Source organism: Chelon labrosus, assembly GCF_963514085.1.
Source record: "Chelon labrosus genome assembly, chromosome: 8".
NCBI lineage: Eukaryota > Metazoa > Chordata > Actinopteri > Mugiliformes > Mugilidae > Chelon > Chelon labrosus.
Genome location: NC_140358.1, coordinates 19,059,220 through 19,076,646, shown reverse-complemented (window position 1 = coordinate 19,076,646; position 17,427 = coordinate 19,059,220). Strand labels below are relative to the sequence as shown.

The 17,427-nt window shown below is 42.1% G+C and overlaps 3 protein-coding genes across 5 annotated transcripts in view; 1 reads left to right on the top strand and 2 right to left on the bottom strand.

The window, feature by feature from the left end:
• Nucleotides 1-912: 912 nt before the first annotated feature.
• Nucleotides 913-2,359, top strand: insb (preproinsulin b). The gene is made up of 2 exons (XM_084550253.1): nucleotides 913-1,305; nucleotides 2,021-2,359. Exons 1-2 carry the CDS (start codon nucleotides 1,116-1,118, stop codon nucleotides 2,167-2,169), a joined length of 339 nt encoding a protein of 112 aa, XP_084406379.1. The 5' UTR covers nucleotides 913-1,115; the 3' UTR covers nucleotides 2,170-2,359.
• Nucleotides 2,360-2,489: 130 nt separating this feature from the next.
• hmmr (hyaluronan-mediated motility receptor (RHAMM)) lies at nucleotides 2,490-10,945 on the bottom strand. The gene is made up of 20 exons (XM_084550252.1): nucleotides 10,714-10,945; nucleotides 10,387-10,485; nucleotides 10,209-10,297; nucleotides 10,023-10,100; nucleotides 9,397-9,585; nucleotides 9,197-9,283; nucleotides 8,973-9,084; nucleotides 8,809-8,874; nucleotides 8,489-8,562; nucleotides 8,319-8,389; nucleotides 7,868-8,235; nucleotides 7,618-7,766; nucleotides 7,232-7,467; nucleotides 6,123-6,239; nucleotides 5,811-6,011; nucleotides 4,307-5,032; nucleotides 4,145-4,217; nucleotides 3,470-3,646; nucleotides 3,158-3,320; nucleotides 2,490-3,007 (listed from the first exon to the last, which is right to left on the bottom strand). Exons 1-20 carry the CDS (start codon nucleotides 10,757-10,759, stop codon nucleotides 2,991-2,993), a joined length of 3,138 nt encoding a protein of 1,045 aa, XP_084406378.1. The 5' UTR covers nucleotides 10,760-10,945; the 3' UTR covers nucleotides 2,490-2,990.
• A 380-nt stretch (nucleotides 10,946-11,325) lies between these two features.
• cyfip2 (cytoplasmic FMR1 interacting protein 2) overlaps nucleotides 11,326-17,427 on the bottom strand; it is a 29,895-nt gene continuing 23,793 nt past the window's right edge. For all 3 annotated transcript variants that reach the window (XM_084550190.1, XM_084550191.1, XM_084550192.1), the window contains 5 exons: nucleotides 15,982-16,054; nucleotides 15,745-15,839; nucleotides 15,386-15,624; nucleotides 13,485-13,632; nucleotides 11,326-13,372 (listed from right to left, as the gene is read on the bottom strand). In XM_084550190.1, coding sequence (XP_084406316.1) covers nucleotides 13,205-13,372; nucleotides 13,485-13,632; nucleotides 15,386-15,624; nucleotides 15,745-15,839; nucleotides 15,982-16,054 — 723 coding nt within the window. In that variant the 3' untranslated portion in view covers nucleotides 11,326-13,204. The remainder of the gene's footprint in view (nucleotides 13,373-13,484; nucleotides 13,633-15,385; nucleotides 15,625-15,744; nucleotides 15,840-15,981; nucleotides 16,055-17,427) is intronic.

Below are 17,427 nucleotides of genomic sequence, written 5' to 3'. Positions count from 1 at the left end.
CATCCGCAGAACGCTGTGGGATGTCCACAAAAGGTCTATATGGTTTCTAAACGACTGCTGGATATGTTTTTCATCTCGAAAAACAGAGCTGATATTTAAACCTGCGAGAATTTCCATCACAAATGAGATTTAACTAGTTTAAACGGTTCCGTAATCTTGGACAAATCGCTTCGGCTCTTGAACTGCCGAGTTGGAAATGCAAAGTGCGACGTGACCTTGAGGAGATGGTATTCACATTAGTGATTCTGGAGGGTTATAGATATTCTTTCTGGCTTAGGTGGTGCTATCATAAAGTATGGCTCAACTGGGGATAAAAGTAAAGCAACAAGGAATCAAAATGAAATCAATTTTCAATCTACTTCAATAGAGACTGTGTAGAAATAACATTAAAAAATAACTTTGATTGGTGTAAAGAGCTGTTTGCAAATATTAACTATAAAATCCTCCTAAGTATAGTTCTGGGGTCGATTTAACTTATAACTGTAGAGTTCTCTTAGGAACTTAGATCATTATTATCATCATGTCCTATTTTATTACCATGACAAAGAGCATGAAGACCACCTGAGTAATCAAGATGTAGTTGTTAAAACTTTTCTCTATCTGGACTTTTGTCTGCTTAGGCCGGTGCTAATTTGCTTGGCTTTAGAAATGTGAGATATACAGCATGTCATATAATGACTCTTTTGCAGACCTTGTTTCACCGCAGCGTTTCATCCCAGCCTTTGATTTCCAATGAAAGAATAAATTATTCAGTTTTCTGCTCTCTTCAAAGCCCTTATTTTGAGTTGGGGTATTGCTGCATGCCTCCGTCTGTGTTTTCTGTTATTATACTCGGCTTGGTGCCATCGGGCAGAATTTCGCAGGAGCGTGGCAAAACATCTATAACTGAAGTTATTAAAAGAAAGTGGGCTTCTAATGGCACAGTGTCATCAAGAAAGGTTCGCTCAAACTTCACTTTCTCCTCCAACTTTCATCTATTGGGCCTCGGGGTATTGAGTATTGATAGTTGAACTCTGTTTTACACATTGTCTTTGAAACGTAAATGTTTGACCAACTGTATACGACCTTTTGTGTGAAGTTTTATTTTTGTGCTCTGCCCAGACGCTCTCTCTCATATGGCCAGGGTACCATGGGTGGTGTCCATGCTGTTACTGCTGGTGCTCTGCTCCCCAGGGGCGTCCTCGGTCCCTGTCCAGCACCTGTGCGGCTCCCACCTGGTGGACGCCCTCTACTTCGTATGTGGAGAACGGGGGTTCTTCTACAGCCCGAGGCGAACCCACAAGCGGGATCTGGAACATGTGCTCGGTAAGGCTGCCTCAGCTCTGGCTACAGTTTTTAATTCTTTGGTCAGGCTTGTGTAAAGTCAATTCTAATTGTCCCCTTGATGGTGGAAGTTCAGAAAAGAACAGCATGACATCGCCCACAAGACCCCGGTCTGGCTTTGTGTTTCCGCAGCCTCTGCACACCATGCTCAAAGTTCAGACCCAGTCTAATGAAAAGGCCAAATTGGATGCTAGCTGGAGGAAAAATGTTTTAGAGACAGCATGCTGAAAACTTTACTGAAGCGAATCTGCGTGTTTGTCTGAGCTATCATTAGTGTGCAAGGCCTCTCTCCGACCTCTTTTTTGAGTTCCATGGTGTTGCCGGGCTTCTGGTTTCTTATTGTTGCTTTGAACATTTATGATGTGACAAATCCATTCATCACAAATCCTGTGAAATCCCCAAATTCCTCATTATGTTACTCCCAGAATGCATTATTTGGATCTTCCGCCTCAAACATTCTATTGATGTTTTGAAGTTAACATTCGGGGCTGTGGGCTATGATGTGCCTCTGCTGGAGCGCCGTCATATCTCTTGAAGTAGAGACTAACAAGACTAAATGGATTGGGTAGATCAGATTAACTAGCCATTAAGTCTCCATTAAAGTGTGAACAGTAAATTGTATTTTGGGGAACTGGCGGTTTGCACAGCAGCAGCAGGATTTAACGCAGGGCTATGGAAACTTTCTCCCACTTCAAAGGGTTCCTGTCGAAAAGGGCCAGACAGCAGCAGCAGCGGCTACGGGGGGCTCCAACTGACCGCAATGAGCCCAAGGTGAAGAGAGGCATCGTGGAGCAGTGCTGTCATAAGCCGTGCAGCATTTACCACCTGGAGGGCTACTGCGACTGACTCGCCACTCCACAACCGACAACACTCATAGCTTGTAAAAAAAGGTCCCGAAGTCAATTTCTGGCCTAGTACTTGCTGGCTATGTCTTATCAACTGAAGGAAATAAAGCTTCATGACCCATAACCCATGGCTCCTCTCTGCAAAGATGTGAATCTGTGTTCTCTGTAGCGGATATACAGTACAGTGTGGGTGAAACATGGGTTGGGGTAGCATTTTGCTGTGCTCCAACCTATGGCTGCGGTCCTAGAGTGCTCTCTACTGGCTGAGGACAGACATGGTCAAGATGATTTGAACAAACAAACAAAAAAAAAGGTTTTGTACATGGCATTTTTACACTTGGGAAGCAAATAAATCTCAGCAACACTTTTGTTTAAGAAGAATATTAAAGTCTGTCTTTATTTACAAAAGAAGAAATTTGTAAAGAGCTATCCCACAAGGTATTATTACAGGTCCCGCTACCCTAAGCATTGCTAAGGAGGTTACAAGACTAAAGTTATAATCTAAGCGTATTTTATATTTTTATGCCAATTAATGCTTTTCTGACTGTAAGCAAGTAAGGCTCAATTTTTTTTTAAAAAAACACTGCTGTATCCATTGTTCACACACACTACATGCATTTCTTTAAAAAAAAAGAAATCCTAACAGCACAATTATATCAACTTACGATCTAAAAATTTTAGCATAAAAGGCTGTAAAACATTAAAATGTGGGATGCTGCTTATAATTATATATTGTGGATAAAAACATAGCTACACCAAACCGTAGATACATATTTGCCCACCCATTAGTTTTCAGATCCCGTGTCCGCAAGGAGAGCTCCACTACTCATATTGGTTTCCTATATAAACAAAGAAATAATCAGATGTCCGTTAATACCTCTGTAATTACGTGGAATTGAAAATCATCAACAGAAAAGGTTCAATTTTTATGATATTTTGAAAAGTTCTGTCCTCGTGTAGGTTCGAGGTGTTTTGAGTTCACTGCTCACCTTCTTTAAGAGGTTCAGTTGTTTCACTTGGCCTGTTCTCCTTGTCGTGCTGGAAAGCCTTGCTGGGATCAAACCTTCGGCGAGGAGCACTGGGGAGCTTTGAGTTCAGCTGCTCCAGATCACTCTTCTGCTTGCTGACCTGGAAACGAAGCTTTGACACCTCCTATTCACACACGCACACACACACACACACACACAGAGAAGAAAATAAATAAATAAATAAAAAATACAAAGGACGAAGTACAGGCACATGAGCTACAAAAAAAACAAAACAAAAAAAACGTGTTTTGGGATGCCGTTGTCATATTTTACCTGTTTTAGGGAGACGTTCTCATCTTTCAGCTTCATCACGTGTTTGATCTTCTGCTTCTGGTTCTGGTGCCCCAGGAGGCGAGCGTAAGCATCGGCCAATTTGTTTAATTCCTCCTGGTTTGCTCCATTCTCATTAAGTAGTGCATTTCGCTCTGCTGCAAACGCATTGAGCTGTTCCTGTGGGTGCACAGCAACATGAACATTGAGAGCGTTGGAGCTAATTTTATTTTAACTTGCATAAATTGGGACGTTTTCAACTGGGGGCCGAACACACCATCGACATGCTGTTGCGTGTTCTAATTAATATAGCGCATGTGTTTCCAGTGTTAGCAATCATTTTCATCTTTTTAACTGCTAAATGCTGGAGTACTTTCACCGCTAACTGCGTCTCTCAGCCAATTGACCTTGGGCAAGGAGCATAAGATGGGTTTGTCTGAGCTCTTTGCTGCTGTATTATATATTCTGTTTCTGAATGGGTGACGAGATAGGTTGACCTGGCCTTTTCCAACAACAGGTTGAATGACAACCAGAGCTGAGTTGAACTGCAAAGAAGGATGATAATTATCTGTGGGTTCATCACTACAAGTCATTTTTCCCCTCATTGTTAATACACTGAGGGTGTTGGTGTTAGTGCAGCTTTTAATTAAAGCTCATCTTATAAGATTCATGACTAACCTGGAAGGGCCTGACTTTTGCAAACAGCTCTTCGTATTGTTGCTTCCACTGCTCGGCTTGTGAACTTTGGGAGCTTAGAGGGAAGGAATAAAGAATTAAAATTTAACAATAATTATATCAATATCCTTGATCGCAAACATAAAATAACTGAGTTTTCCTCACCTCTTCTCTTGTGCTTCAGTTATTTGTCTTTGGAGCTCCTGCCGCTGCTCTTCCACCTCCCACTGCAGTGTAACTTTCTCCTGACTCAGTACTTTCACCTGATCCCTCAGAGCTTGTCCGCCTTGGCGTTGTTCTTCCACCTCGCGCTGCAGACCCTGCATCCTCTCCTCCATAAGCTCTAGTTTGGCCTGGAGGCTCACACCCTCTTGTTCAACCACATCCAGGCGAGACTGAAGCAGATTTCTTTCCTGCTCGGCAGTGCTTAGTTGATTTTCGAGAGCACGTCTGGACTGGTCTTTGAGCTCTACCTCAGACAGCAGACTCTTCCTTTCCTTGTCTACACTCTCAAGCGTGGCCTGTAGTCTGAGCACCTCTGACCTGACCTGCTGGTGATCTTTCCTTTCAACCTCCAATGCTCCTTGTCCCTCCTGAAGGGCTGTCTGAATTTTAACTTTCTCCTCTCTTTCTTGCTGGAGCTGTTGAATTATTTCCTCTTTTTCCTGGCAGACCTCCTCCACCAGCTTTTGGGCTTTTTCCGTCTCACTTTGAAGTCGAGAAACAATATGACCTCTCTGTTCCTCCAGCCGGCCCAGCGCCTCTTCCTTCTCCTTCGTTTGCAGATGTAGCTCGTGCTGCAGCTGACTGATTTGAGCCGCGTAGCTCGCCTCTGTGGCCTTCAACTCCTCGTCTTTTTGTGCAAGACGAGTCTGCACCTCCAGCAGCACACTACCAAGTCAAAGAAAAAGGGGATATAATAAAAGTGGAGAACTTATTTCAACACAGTCTGAAAGTAGATTTTAAACAGGGATATCCCTAGGAGTATATGGGCTGTCAAGGCATTTTTCTTACAGCTGCAGTGAACCACAATCTAACGCTAAAGAGCGTAGCTAAATGTATCTGCTGCCTGGAAGTGCCTCCTTTTTTATAATGCAACAGAACACTGATTTAGTATTTCTTGTGACAGAGTAAATGTTCACGTTAAGCTATACACCACACCGTTAAGCTATACACCACACAGTATATTTCAGTTTGTTGTAGGCTATTTATTTTGCTAAAACCATCCAGCTCTAAAGGTTTTTAGTGTTCGAAACTAACATACTTTTCCTTTTTTTACTGTTATTTATTTTTGCACAACAAAAAAGGCTTTATGGTTGCGAAATAAAATAAAAATGAGCAATTGATTGGAGGAAGATTTTTTTTTTTTAAAGCACAGCAGAGCTATTCAGCTGTCAGCATAGAGGCCTACATTGGATTGATTTTGAAGTCTATTGTACTTAATCCAATGGCACAGTGCACATGTGCGTTCTCTAGGAGAAAACAAGTAAGATAAAAAAAGGGCCTTGGTGAATCACCATAGAAGGAAATTTAGTTTTTGATTGATTTACAAATCGTGCTGCTTAAAATTTGAAACCAATTGGATCGGGACTCAGGTCAGCTGATACTCAATATCCAGTTATCGGAATTGGAGGGAGGGGGGATTGATCGGGACTAATTTGAAGCATACCTTGAATTCTCCTCCCTGGCTTTCGCTTCTGCTAATTGTCTCGTGCGGTGCTCTTCAAACTCCTCCCTAACTCTCTTGATCTCCTCCTCTTTCTGGTCAGCCATTCTCTCCATCTCCTCCTTCATTCTGTGGGTCACTCTCTCCACCGCCTCCTCCAGTTCTCTCTGTCTCTCCTTTGCTCCCTTTAGAGCCTCTTTGGTGCTGCAAGGCAAGACAAACATTGTTTAAAGCCCACATGCAGACGGAATTTTAAGCCTAAAGCAAACACGATTAAAGCCGACTTTCAAGAAATACAGACACTCCAGTGCTTACCTTTCCAGCTCGGTGACAATATCTCCCATCTTGCTCAGTGAGTTGGCGTACGCCTCTTGGAGCTCTCTTGTGGCATCTAGATGTTTCTCTTTCAGCGCAGCCACATCACCGCCCTTACTAAAAATTACAAGCACGCAGTTTCACTGTTAGATGGTATATTGATTTTACAGTCCTAAAACAAATAATACACCGATTTGTGAAGTACTAGTTACGTAAAAATCAATATCAATCCCAAAAGTCTGTGTTAAAAAGTTATGTTGGTGAATCACGCCACAAGACGCCATAATTTATTTGTAGCTTGCAGACTAATCATCCCACCGATTAAAGAAAACCAAACAAATATTTTGGTTATTGATGGATAATTTAAGTGATTTTTAACAGGCGGCAAAATCCCAACTTTGTTTCTAACCTTTTCAAACCCAACAGTTTGCTGATTTGTTTGTCATCTATGATAATTATCTGAATATTGTTAGGTTTAGACAGCTGGTCTTTCCAAATAACAAATTTGAAGGCAACATCTAAGACACAGAACAACAAATGAACAACCTATTGTCTAACCCAAAAAATAACTGGCAGGAATAACTGACAGATTAAATGACAACAGAATAATCCATAACGGCAGCTCTAGTTCCAAGGTGCACGTCAAAAGATTCTAAGAAAATAGCAACATGACACTCAACAAACATCACGCGTCATATTTGAACTGTCACTCTCTGCTGCCAACCGTCTAATAAAAGAAGAAAACATGTGACCTGCTGCCCTTACATAACAATGTTGCAGTAGTGAGGTGACTTGCAAACTTGAAATTGGCCATAAACAAAAATAGACGATGACCCACTGACTGTGTCACACGTGTGATGGACTGGCTACCTCATTTATTTTTCTCTACTATGTTTGGTACATGTCTTGACAGCTGCCTCCGAGTCTAAATAGTAACACACAGGCAGTGATAACAAGTCCAAAAAAGGTGCTCCGTTGCAAGCTTGTCGAGTACGCCTTATTTAATCCAAGAACGACTTTCAAACTTTGTCTTGATAAGGTTAACTGAAAGTCGCTCAAAGTTTCACCGTCATATTTACTATAGCCGTGTTTGGCCTTTGGTTTCTTACTTCTCCAAAAGAGCCCTTGCATTGCCGAGCTGCGTCTCCAGCTCCTCGTTTTCCTTCTGCAGCCTCTGGATTTCCCCCCGACTCTTCTCCACCACCTCCTGCCTCCTCTGCTCCTCATCCTCCATGATAGCAAGCTCACCCAGCACCTCCTCCATCTCCTCTTTCAGCTGTCTCGACCGTTCCTCAGAGTCGTCCCTCTCCTGCTCCACCAGCACAGACAGGGAATCCACAAGTGCCTGTACACCAATAAATAAATAAATAAATAAATAAATAAATAAATAAAATCTGCAACTTAAACACCACTGCTCTAAATGTTAGTCAAAAGAGTATTTATATTATCTACAATATGTTGGACTATTAGTCGATATTGGACAAACATGTTTAACCTTTTCTTTCGTCAATTCCTCAGTAAGAGCAGCATGTTCTTGCTCAAGTTGAATCCGTCTCTCTTGCTCGACTTTTTTAGCCTCCTTTAGCAAGTTCAGCTCCATCTTCAACTCCTCCACTCTCCTCAGCCCTTCCTCCTGAGTCCTGCCTAAAACCCATCATACACACACACACACAATACATGCATCACAAACTTCACATTATTATTCCATCTGAAAAAACAAAGTTACTGGAACAGGATAAACATACTTCTCTCTTCCTCGGAAAACAGACACCTCTGTTCAAGATGTGCCACCCTCTCATCCAGCTCCCTCTCTGTTCTCCTGAGCACCTCCCTCAGCCGAACAAGTTCTACCTCCTGCTGGCGAACTGTCGCTTGAAAGTCTTGAACTTCTTGATGGGCCAACTTTATTTGCTCCTCCATGTGACTCAGAGCTTTTTGTGAAGACTTAAACTCCTGTTCTTGGTTCTCCAGCGTCTTTTCCACTTCAAATAAAGCCTCCTTTGCTCTCTGCAGCTCTTGCTGGAATTTGTGGGCCTCCTCCTCTTTTTGTCTCAGCGCATCTCTGGCTGTCTCTAGCTCAGTAGTGCGCTGCTCGAGTTCAGACTCTACTTGGCTGTGGAAAAGTGACAAATGAGTGTACGTGGCATAGCCATACAGCGGATATAAAATAGGAGGAAGCACTAAGCATTTGCTTACTGTAGTTTCTCAGCTTGAGAATCAGCTTTGGTAGTCTCCTGTGTCTTCTCTTGAATCTTCAATCGGAGATCCTACAATCACACACACAGATAACACCTGTCTTTCACAAAGCATCACTGAAAGATGGGAAAGGGCTTAGTAAAAAGTGTCTTTATAGACATAGTTTTTACCTGGATCTGGTCATTTGCAGAGTCCAGGTATCCCTGCAATACTTGGACCTCCTCCTTCAGCTCTCGTATCACAGCTGGAAAAATCACCAGTGTAACAGCAAGCATATCAACAAACAGAAGCAAGAACTGTGTTACATCCAACTCTAACTAAGGTATTTGTACATCAAGCAGCATCGAGCAATAGCAGGGACAAACGTGCATCTTTGTGTGCAGGAGATATGCTGACGTTGAAGTTTTGTAACTTGACCGCAGATGATGAAAATGTGTGTTGTCCTTCTCAAACAACTGTAGTGTAGAGAACGTCATACACAGACTCTTACCATGTAACCTAGCATTTTCATTCTCCAAGTCTTCATTTTGGGTTTTTGTAACTTGATGGAGGTCCTCTGTAAATAGTTAAAACAGAAGTACATTTAGTTCATCTCTAGATACTAGAAAACACATCTGTCTTTTTGGTGACACTTTATGTATTCATAGATTTTACCCAAGTCTTTATTCCTGTCCTTTAGAGCAGTGACAGTGGCCCTGGCAGCTTGGAGGTCAGTTTCTAACACCTTCAGTTGGCCTTCAGTGTTAATCTGCAGGACACTCAGCTCCTGAATACAAACACAAACATTAGACATAAGCACACTCTGCTGTGGCTGAGAACGTGCTTATTAACACTGACCTAGTATTTAGCTGGGATTAAACCAGTAAAGGATGACATACCTTGTTTTTAGCATCCAAGTTGTTCCTAGCCTCCATCAGCTCCATTGAGAGAGAATTGATTTTCTTTTTTGTAGTATCAGCAGAAACCTAAAAAATGTGAAGACACATTTTCATGAAGTATCTTTTGGTAAAATACATCCTTATAGCATAAGAAACGTTTCATTAATGAGTCATAAGGGAGGATTTTTAAATCACCGCACCTTGTTTTTTAGGAACTCGTTGACTTTCTTGAGCTCGGCTCGCTGTCTTTCAAGTGTGGTCACATTTGCCGCGAGGCCCGTCTTCTCCCTTACTGCAGCCAGCAGCTTGGACTCCACCTTCTTCAGCTCCTCTTCCAGGGCCAGCAACTGGCGATCCTGCTCCCCTCGCTGATGCACCAAGGAGCGGATCTGGAGAGAAATAAAGTCATCACCAACACAGGCAGTAACAGGATTAATGACACTGTGAACACCTGTTAACCGGTGTCCTTACTGTCATTGTACATGTACAACAAAAGTGAAAATGCAGACACAGAAAGCCGAAAGAAAAGCAACACTTTGAAATTATTAAAAACTAGAACAAAAAGAAATAACTTTCTAAAATGAAAGTTACACATTACTGCACACCCCTTCCACTTAAAGAGTTCAATAGTCGCAGTATTTAGTGAGTTTAAGTGGTAAAAGCGGTTTATTTGTCCATGTTTTAGTTGTCCTGCATCATCAGCCCATGGACATCAGTTCAAACAGTGTCCCTGGGTAAGAGCTTACAAGCTTTAGCATAGAAAACTAGCAATTAAACCAATAGTTTGGGGTTAAACAATAGAACATGTGTTTTTGAGGCACAGTACCTCTTTCTCCAAGAGTTTCTGCTGCTTCCTTTCCACCGTCATACCATTCTTCTCCTTCTTCACACTAGATCCTTCAACCTGGGTTTTAATAACACATTAAGAAGGTGTTAAAAGCAAGTGACGGACTGGTAGAGTCAACGCGAGTGGCTGAATTCATTTTAAATGTTGAAGTGGCAGTGGACTTACAAGACCGTCAACCGACATGGTCCTGCGGATGGGAGACACAAACACATTTCTAGAAGGGGACGGGGGCGGAAGAGCAGCTGCAGGAGCCGCTGTAGAGACAGATCAGGAAAATGAATGCCACAGAAATATTGTGTTTTCAGCGGCACTGTTTTATGTTGTGACTGTCAAGTCCACTCACCTGCCTTAACAGGCCTGAATCGATCGGATTTGTCGAAGGACGCAGCTCCCTTCAGGTCCCCAGGTTTGATCTCATAGGACCCCGGTGGAGGCGCGCAACCTTCAGTCAACATCACAACGTTAGGATGATACAAAGTAAACAAGTATTTGATAAAGTTATATATCTAACTTGTTTTAATTAGTTAGATAAACCCACCAAGGTATCACACTGACCAAGTGTAACTTGACGTCGGCTTAGCAAATAGCTAAGTCAGTGAGCTAACATGCTAACTTAAGAGGATCATTTGGCAACGCGCGTCTAGCGCCCAGCTTTTCTAACGCTACTTACCTACGTTCTCGTTGAACCTCTTCAACGGGGCTCTCGAAAAAGACATTTCTGGACCAGTGTGTGTGGCTAACTTTGAATTTCCAACAGAGTCGCGAAGGCTGCAGCGCAGCTCCCGATGACAGACAACAACAAACGATCGGCCGCTGAAATTTCAAACTAACGTCATACGCACGTTTGTGTACGCGTTGGCCAATAGGAAGCCAGTCCCGTGTTACGTCATTACGTCATTATTCACGTAAGCCGTCATGTCGCTCAAACGAAATAACTCACTGATTCTGATTTGTGTGTAAATTCAAATATGGCTGAATTGTAAAGTACGTACACTTTTGTTGTCTGTTTTTCTAGTTTGTTTGTTTTTCTGTTTGTTATCTTAAAGTGCTCATTGTGTGTATACCTCCCATTCCCATCTTTCACAGGTGTATATATTCCTACATTCTTTGTAATGCACCTGTCAAAAAGTAGATTTTCCACATTTTCCACTATAATCTGGAAATCAATCAAGAAATTAGGATGTGACGTTAAATTGTTTTTTTTTTCAGCTGTGAACAGAGGGATTCTGTGTACCAAAAGGAAATTATATTTTCAATAACAAGGTACTGGTCAGCAGTCTAAATATTCCTACCCACACCTTATCCACATAGGAAACCCAGTTGACCACCAAGCAAACTCTCTTAAATACAACATTTGGTTCAGTTAAACATTTTTTATTTCATGGAAATACAACATAATTTCAAATCCTTTGCAGGACCATCGTTGTACATTTTATATTCTTTTCTCCACTTTTTTTCTCTTCTTTTTTTTTGTACTTCAAAACATGGTCACTTGTACAACAATATCATAAACAAAGCCTCATGTCACAAATGGAGCCATTGATGACAATAAATTACATTTGCCATGCTAAGGTTTGGAAATGATACATTGGTACCTTCAGTTTCTACTAGATTAACCTTTAAATGAACAATAACTCGGAGTTGAATAAATATGATAAAAAGACACCGGAGTTACAAAAGAAACTTTCTTCATTCAAAACAGAGCAGAAAAAGATCACAGGGCTGTTTGGGGAATTCTTAATAACTCATTTGTTTTCCGTCATATGAAAAAAATAGGGACAATTTATAATTTTTTATTTATTTTTTTGCATATTGTGATAACACTGCTAAATCTAAAGCAAAAGTCCAACAATAGTAAATACTGACTATATTTAGGAAACTGCCCTTTAATTATAATTGACATTTTAGTTATGATTTCCTTCGTTTACTGTACGCAGAGAGTATTTTTATAAGTCTGCAAGACCAATGTCATCCATTCACACTCAAAACAGGTTAATCTAGTACAGCACTGTCTTTATACAACCTAGAGGTATTTTCTAATGTTTTTTTTAACTCTCGAAAAAGCAAACACATTTACTCAGACGAAGATGTGTCTCCTCCAAATTGTAAATAATATCACTGTATTCATGTACAGAATATAAAAATCTTTCCAACAGACAAAGGTGAGGGGGGAAAAAGAAAAACAGTCCATGAGGTTTCCAGTCAATAGCGGAGAGGAGAGTATACGGTGGGTGTGTAAATTAAAATATTTATAATTAAAAACAAGAACAATTACAACACTCAACACTTCACTTTTTTCCCAACAGTGAAATTTACAGTGGAACTGGTACCAAATAATAATAAAAAAAAAGGTGTTAGGAGGTAAGTTAAATAAAAGCGAATAAAAAAAAAAGTACCTCCATTCTTCTGAAAGCAAGCTAAGGTGTAGAAGACGTAGGCGTAGAGACCATGTGTCAGGGACACGGGTCGACCAGATTATTGTACAAATGCGACTGAAATGATACGATAAACAGGTTTGGGTCTTAATAGAGGGCACACATAGCGATAGCACAGGCCTGCTGGTGCCAGTGCTAGTACTGTTAGTAGCCGTAGGAGCACTTAAGAGCACCATGTTGAACTTAAAAGATCTTTATTTAACTTAGAAAAACTATTTGCTGCACAATTGAGTAATTAAATCTTATCTGATAATTGTTGTTTTTTTATTTTTTTTTGTCTCAGCTCTTGATTGTGAACTCTAAAATTCAAATGTAACGACTCTGAACGACTGCAATTTCCGCTATGTGCCGCCAAGTAAACAGAGGTTCTCTTTTGGCATTCGCGTCAGTGGTCCAAATGCACAGGTGTGCAGCTGAAGGAGAAAGAGAAGGCATGCATGAGTCTGAGAGAGAGAGAGAGCCACACGAATAAAAAGAAAAGGTGCGAATATACACCGCCACCTCTGGTCTGGTCCACTTCTTTGGAGAATCCAAAGACAGCCGCGTTTTTAAATAGAAGAACAGTATGAGAGGGTTTGTCTTTGGATTCTGACAACAAGTGTGGAGCCATCGCGTTAACCGACACCTCTCAAAGACCAGCAAGAGGCAGAAATTAGCATCACAGCTAAGGGGAATGTGTGTGTGTGTTTGTGTGTGTGTGTCTCCTATATGGCAAGGGTTTATTTTTCAACAGGTGGTAGCCAGAGATTGGTGTATAGGAGGCTGGAAACAGCGAACATGCTCCACAGTGGAACTGTCCGTCTCCACCGCCTTCATGTACTTGTTGAGGATGGCAAATATCTCATTGTTGAGGATCTGGTACTTCCTGATGCGGTCCGCCATCTTCTTCAGGGGCTGTCGAGGAGAGGAGAGAAGAAAAGAAGGGCATATATTTAAATTAAAACAAGCCAAATATCACCTATGTGTGTGGGGGTGTGTGGAAATGAAGTTGATTGAGTATACCCACCACATTTTTGATGATCTCATCCTTGCCGTCCTGCCTTTGGACTTTGAGCAGGTGGTAGCAGAAGTCAAAGAGGTCAAAGCGACGCTGCTGTCCCAACAGGACGATGATGGCACAGCCGGCCCAGTTCAGCCCGTCGCCAAAGCACTGCCTGGAAGGAGAAGCACGCACGGGACAGGGTATGCCATGAATTCTTAAGGAGACGCGACAAGGCGGCATAATTAATGGTGCAACAGAAGTTCGCCTCCTCTGACGCGAGGATACCGTGTAGCGTTTTATCGAGAGGGCGTTGCACCCTTCTGGGGTGACAGAAGGGTGCAACACGACACAGAAAAATGTCTGGCTCCGAAGTGCGCTCACACATGCCCAACTCCCCTCTTTCTGTTTACTTATTTATTCTCAGCTCTCCCAGCGAAGCAGAGCCACGTGAAGGATGAGTGGCAGCGTGATACAGCAGAAGGAGCAAAATCGGTCACCGCAGCATCTGTGTCGACCGAGAGAAATCGCGTGCCTTAAGCCTCTCTTTGTGGATATGCCAACTATTCCACCTCAGCCAAGATGAAAGGCATTTAAGCAATAGTTTGCCTTATTATTTTTTTTACTCACACCAAACTGATAGTGTTTCCAAAGACACAGATTCCAACAACAAAAAAAAAAAAGAAACAAAAAAATCCTCCAAAATCATCTCAAAACCTAACCTAATTCTGGTAAGGCATTTCAGAAGAGCGCAACAGCAGGCAGGCGACTTTTCAGTCAGTTCGACAGCATCTCACACCACATATGGTCGTAGAATGTCACACAGAAGCCTTTTAACCGTTCTGTTTTCCAGGAATAAAACATAAAAGCACACTCCTGCTGGAAAGAAAGCCGGAAAGAGCTGTTTCAATTCAACATCTCGAGCACAAACTGCACGATTTCTATTACAACACAAAGCGTAAAGCAGTGTAAAAACATGACTGTCCTACTGCCTTCAATTGGCTTCAGGGATTAATGAACTGAAGAAGAAACTGACACCACATAAGCTGAGAACAACTGACACTGTCTGATTCCCTCATCAGTTTATGGGTAAATGCAGAAAGCTTCACGAGCATCTCCAATTTATGAAACACAAATGTTTGAATTTCAACGTCCACTTGCTGGAGAGAGATTCATTAAAATAATTTACATTTTAATAATTATTCTGTTACTGCTGCAAATCTGCTTCAAGTATATTCAACTGTCTCTTGGTAAAATCACTGAAGAGGCAGCAGGCAGGTGTTTTATGAGAAACAGACAGGACTCCAAGATAAAACCTAAAAAACGTAAACTAGTTTTTAACTGAAATGAGAATTTCAGTGAAAAAACTTTAATGAATGCAGTGGAGACTTAACGAAGTGAAGCTGACCTTTGACATTTTGAATATAAAATATCATCCCCTCATAACTGGATTTGTGGTTTGGATGCACAACAAAACTATCTATTCTATTCTGACCTCCTTCATTGTTGCCCGTAACAAACGTCCCCCTCACTATCATAAAAAAAAATGAGCAAAGGAACTAATGAATCACAAACAAAATGAAAAATTAAACTGAAATGAAATCTAAAATAAAATAAAAATAGAAACTGAAACCACATACACTCAATCTAGTCAAAAACACATTTTCCACCTACAGTAAATTCCAACAACTTACTGCCCTTTACCTTATCTAAAACCTATCTGCACGTTTCCTTCCACCCTCTGCAGCGGTCAGAGAACTGATAATTCTGCCTGCGCGTAAACAGCTCAACATTTCCATCCCTACAACATGTGCCGTTTTACAACTGCATCATACATATTATCGCGGTTAGCTGCACACTCCACGTGGCTGATCCCCGACTCCTGCAAACGCAGGACGTCAGCCGGACGTCAGCCGGACGTTACTTACTCTGCTGTGAACTCGTGTGTGCCCACGGGGATGCAGTAGACGAACTGCATGGCGCTCCACAGGCGGTGGAACTCCATGCACTCGTCGACGTGCATCACGCCGTTGGTGGGCGGAGGCCCGCGCCACACCCCGTCCTGCAGGAAGCTGCGGATGCGCGTTAGGATGACCTCAAACATGGACAGGCCGCAGCACAGGCGCTCTTTGGTCAGCAGGTCTCCCTCCCGGGCTATGGCGATTTGCTGGTGAAAAGAAAGACAAATGTATAGAACACACAATTTAATGTGTTTGATATAGATACTGTGAACTATATATGTTTGCTTTCAAGGCCTTTTATTTTTCATACAACGTGTTAAACTCACTTGTGGAGTTCCCAACCTCTCGATTAGAGGCACAAGGTGGAGAGGGGCATACTTCGCTTCCAGCCTCTTCATCCTCACCTCTAGACGCTCTCCCTCTGTACAACACAAGCACCAACAGTTACACACATGCTGTGGCAGGAGATGTGGGGCAATGCTCCCAAAAACTCCCCCAAACTTTAAGTAATCCGATTTCCACCCATCTGCCCTCAATTCACCACATTTAACCCCGTTGAATACCTTTGATGTAGACTCTGGGCAGAATGTTCTGGAAGGGGGCGGCGTGAAGCAGGTCACACACTTCCTCCTGGGACTAAGTATGGAGCACACACACACACAAACAAAAAACACGACTTCAATCGGGAACCTCACCCTCTTTGGTTCACTGACACCCTTACAAAGCATGCAGGTAGCCATGAGGTGATTTGGGTTTCGCTGAATTCCTTAATTTAGTCTCAAAAGCAGCTGCTGCCCTGGAACTGGAAACGTTTTGCCTTATTCTTTTAAACGACTAATGCAATATTTTAAGTGCATGCTGATGGATTACTCAACACGATCTCCAGCTTACGCAGACAGGGAGATAAGATAAGTGAATGTGAGTGCGAGGCTATGTTTATCAAGCCATGATGACAGGCCGATATTAACGGGATTATAAGTTGTCAGACTATGAGCACAAAATCCCATCTAGGCTGGTTTAGCAGCCAGAGGTCATGTTTAAGAGCATCTAGAATGCCAAGCATAATATCAGTGTGTTCTTTCGGCTGGTCAAAGGATGGCTCATTTATCAAACTGGTGGTGAATCAAACTAAATGCAGAAAAGCAGCATCTTGAAACCTCGGCTGAAGGGTCAGGAGGGTGAGAAGTGAGAGAGGTGAGCCATGCGGTGATGAAAGCGGGGGACACCCAAACTCCTAACACACTTACAGGCAATCCAAACCGACACACACACAGGTTATAAACACACGGGTCAGTGTGGTGAGACGAGAATGGTAGAAAAGAGTGAGAGCTGACTAGTGTTGCATGTACATTACAGGGCGCCCAAATTAGAAGAGAGTATGGAGGCGAAAGTATAAAGTCAAGCACAAGGCTGTACTGAAAGAAAAATATATAAACCAGAAATCACCTCTTCCATGGAAGACAAGGACTAACAGATACCGGAACAAAGCTGACAAATGTGTCTGCATGTTTTATTCTTTTACTTTTAAACCATCACAGTCAAATGTCTGTACCCAAATACTAATAATACACTACCTGGCCAAAAAAAAAAAAGGTTGTTTCGATAAGCTTCTGCAATGTCACTAGATTTATTTCCATCCAGTGTTGCATTCATTTTTCACCAAGATCTTATATTGATGATGGGAGAGTCTGACCACTGTGCAAAGCCTTCTCCAGCACATCCCAAAGATTCTCAATGGGGTTAAGGTCTGGACTCTGTGGTGGCCAATCCATGTGTGAAAATTATGTCTCATGCTCCCCGAACCACTCTTTCACAATTTGAGCCCCATGAATCCTGGCATTGTCATCTTGGAATATGCCCGTGCCATCAGGGAGGAAAATATCCATTGATGGAATAACCTGGTCATTCAGTATATTCAGGTAGTCAGCTGACCTCATTCTTTGGGCAACATAATGTTGCTGAACCTAGACCTGAGCAACTGCAGCAACCCCAGATCATAGCACTGCCCC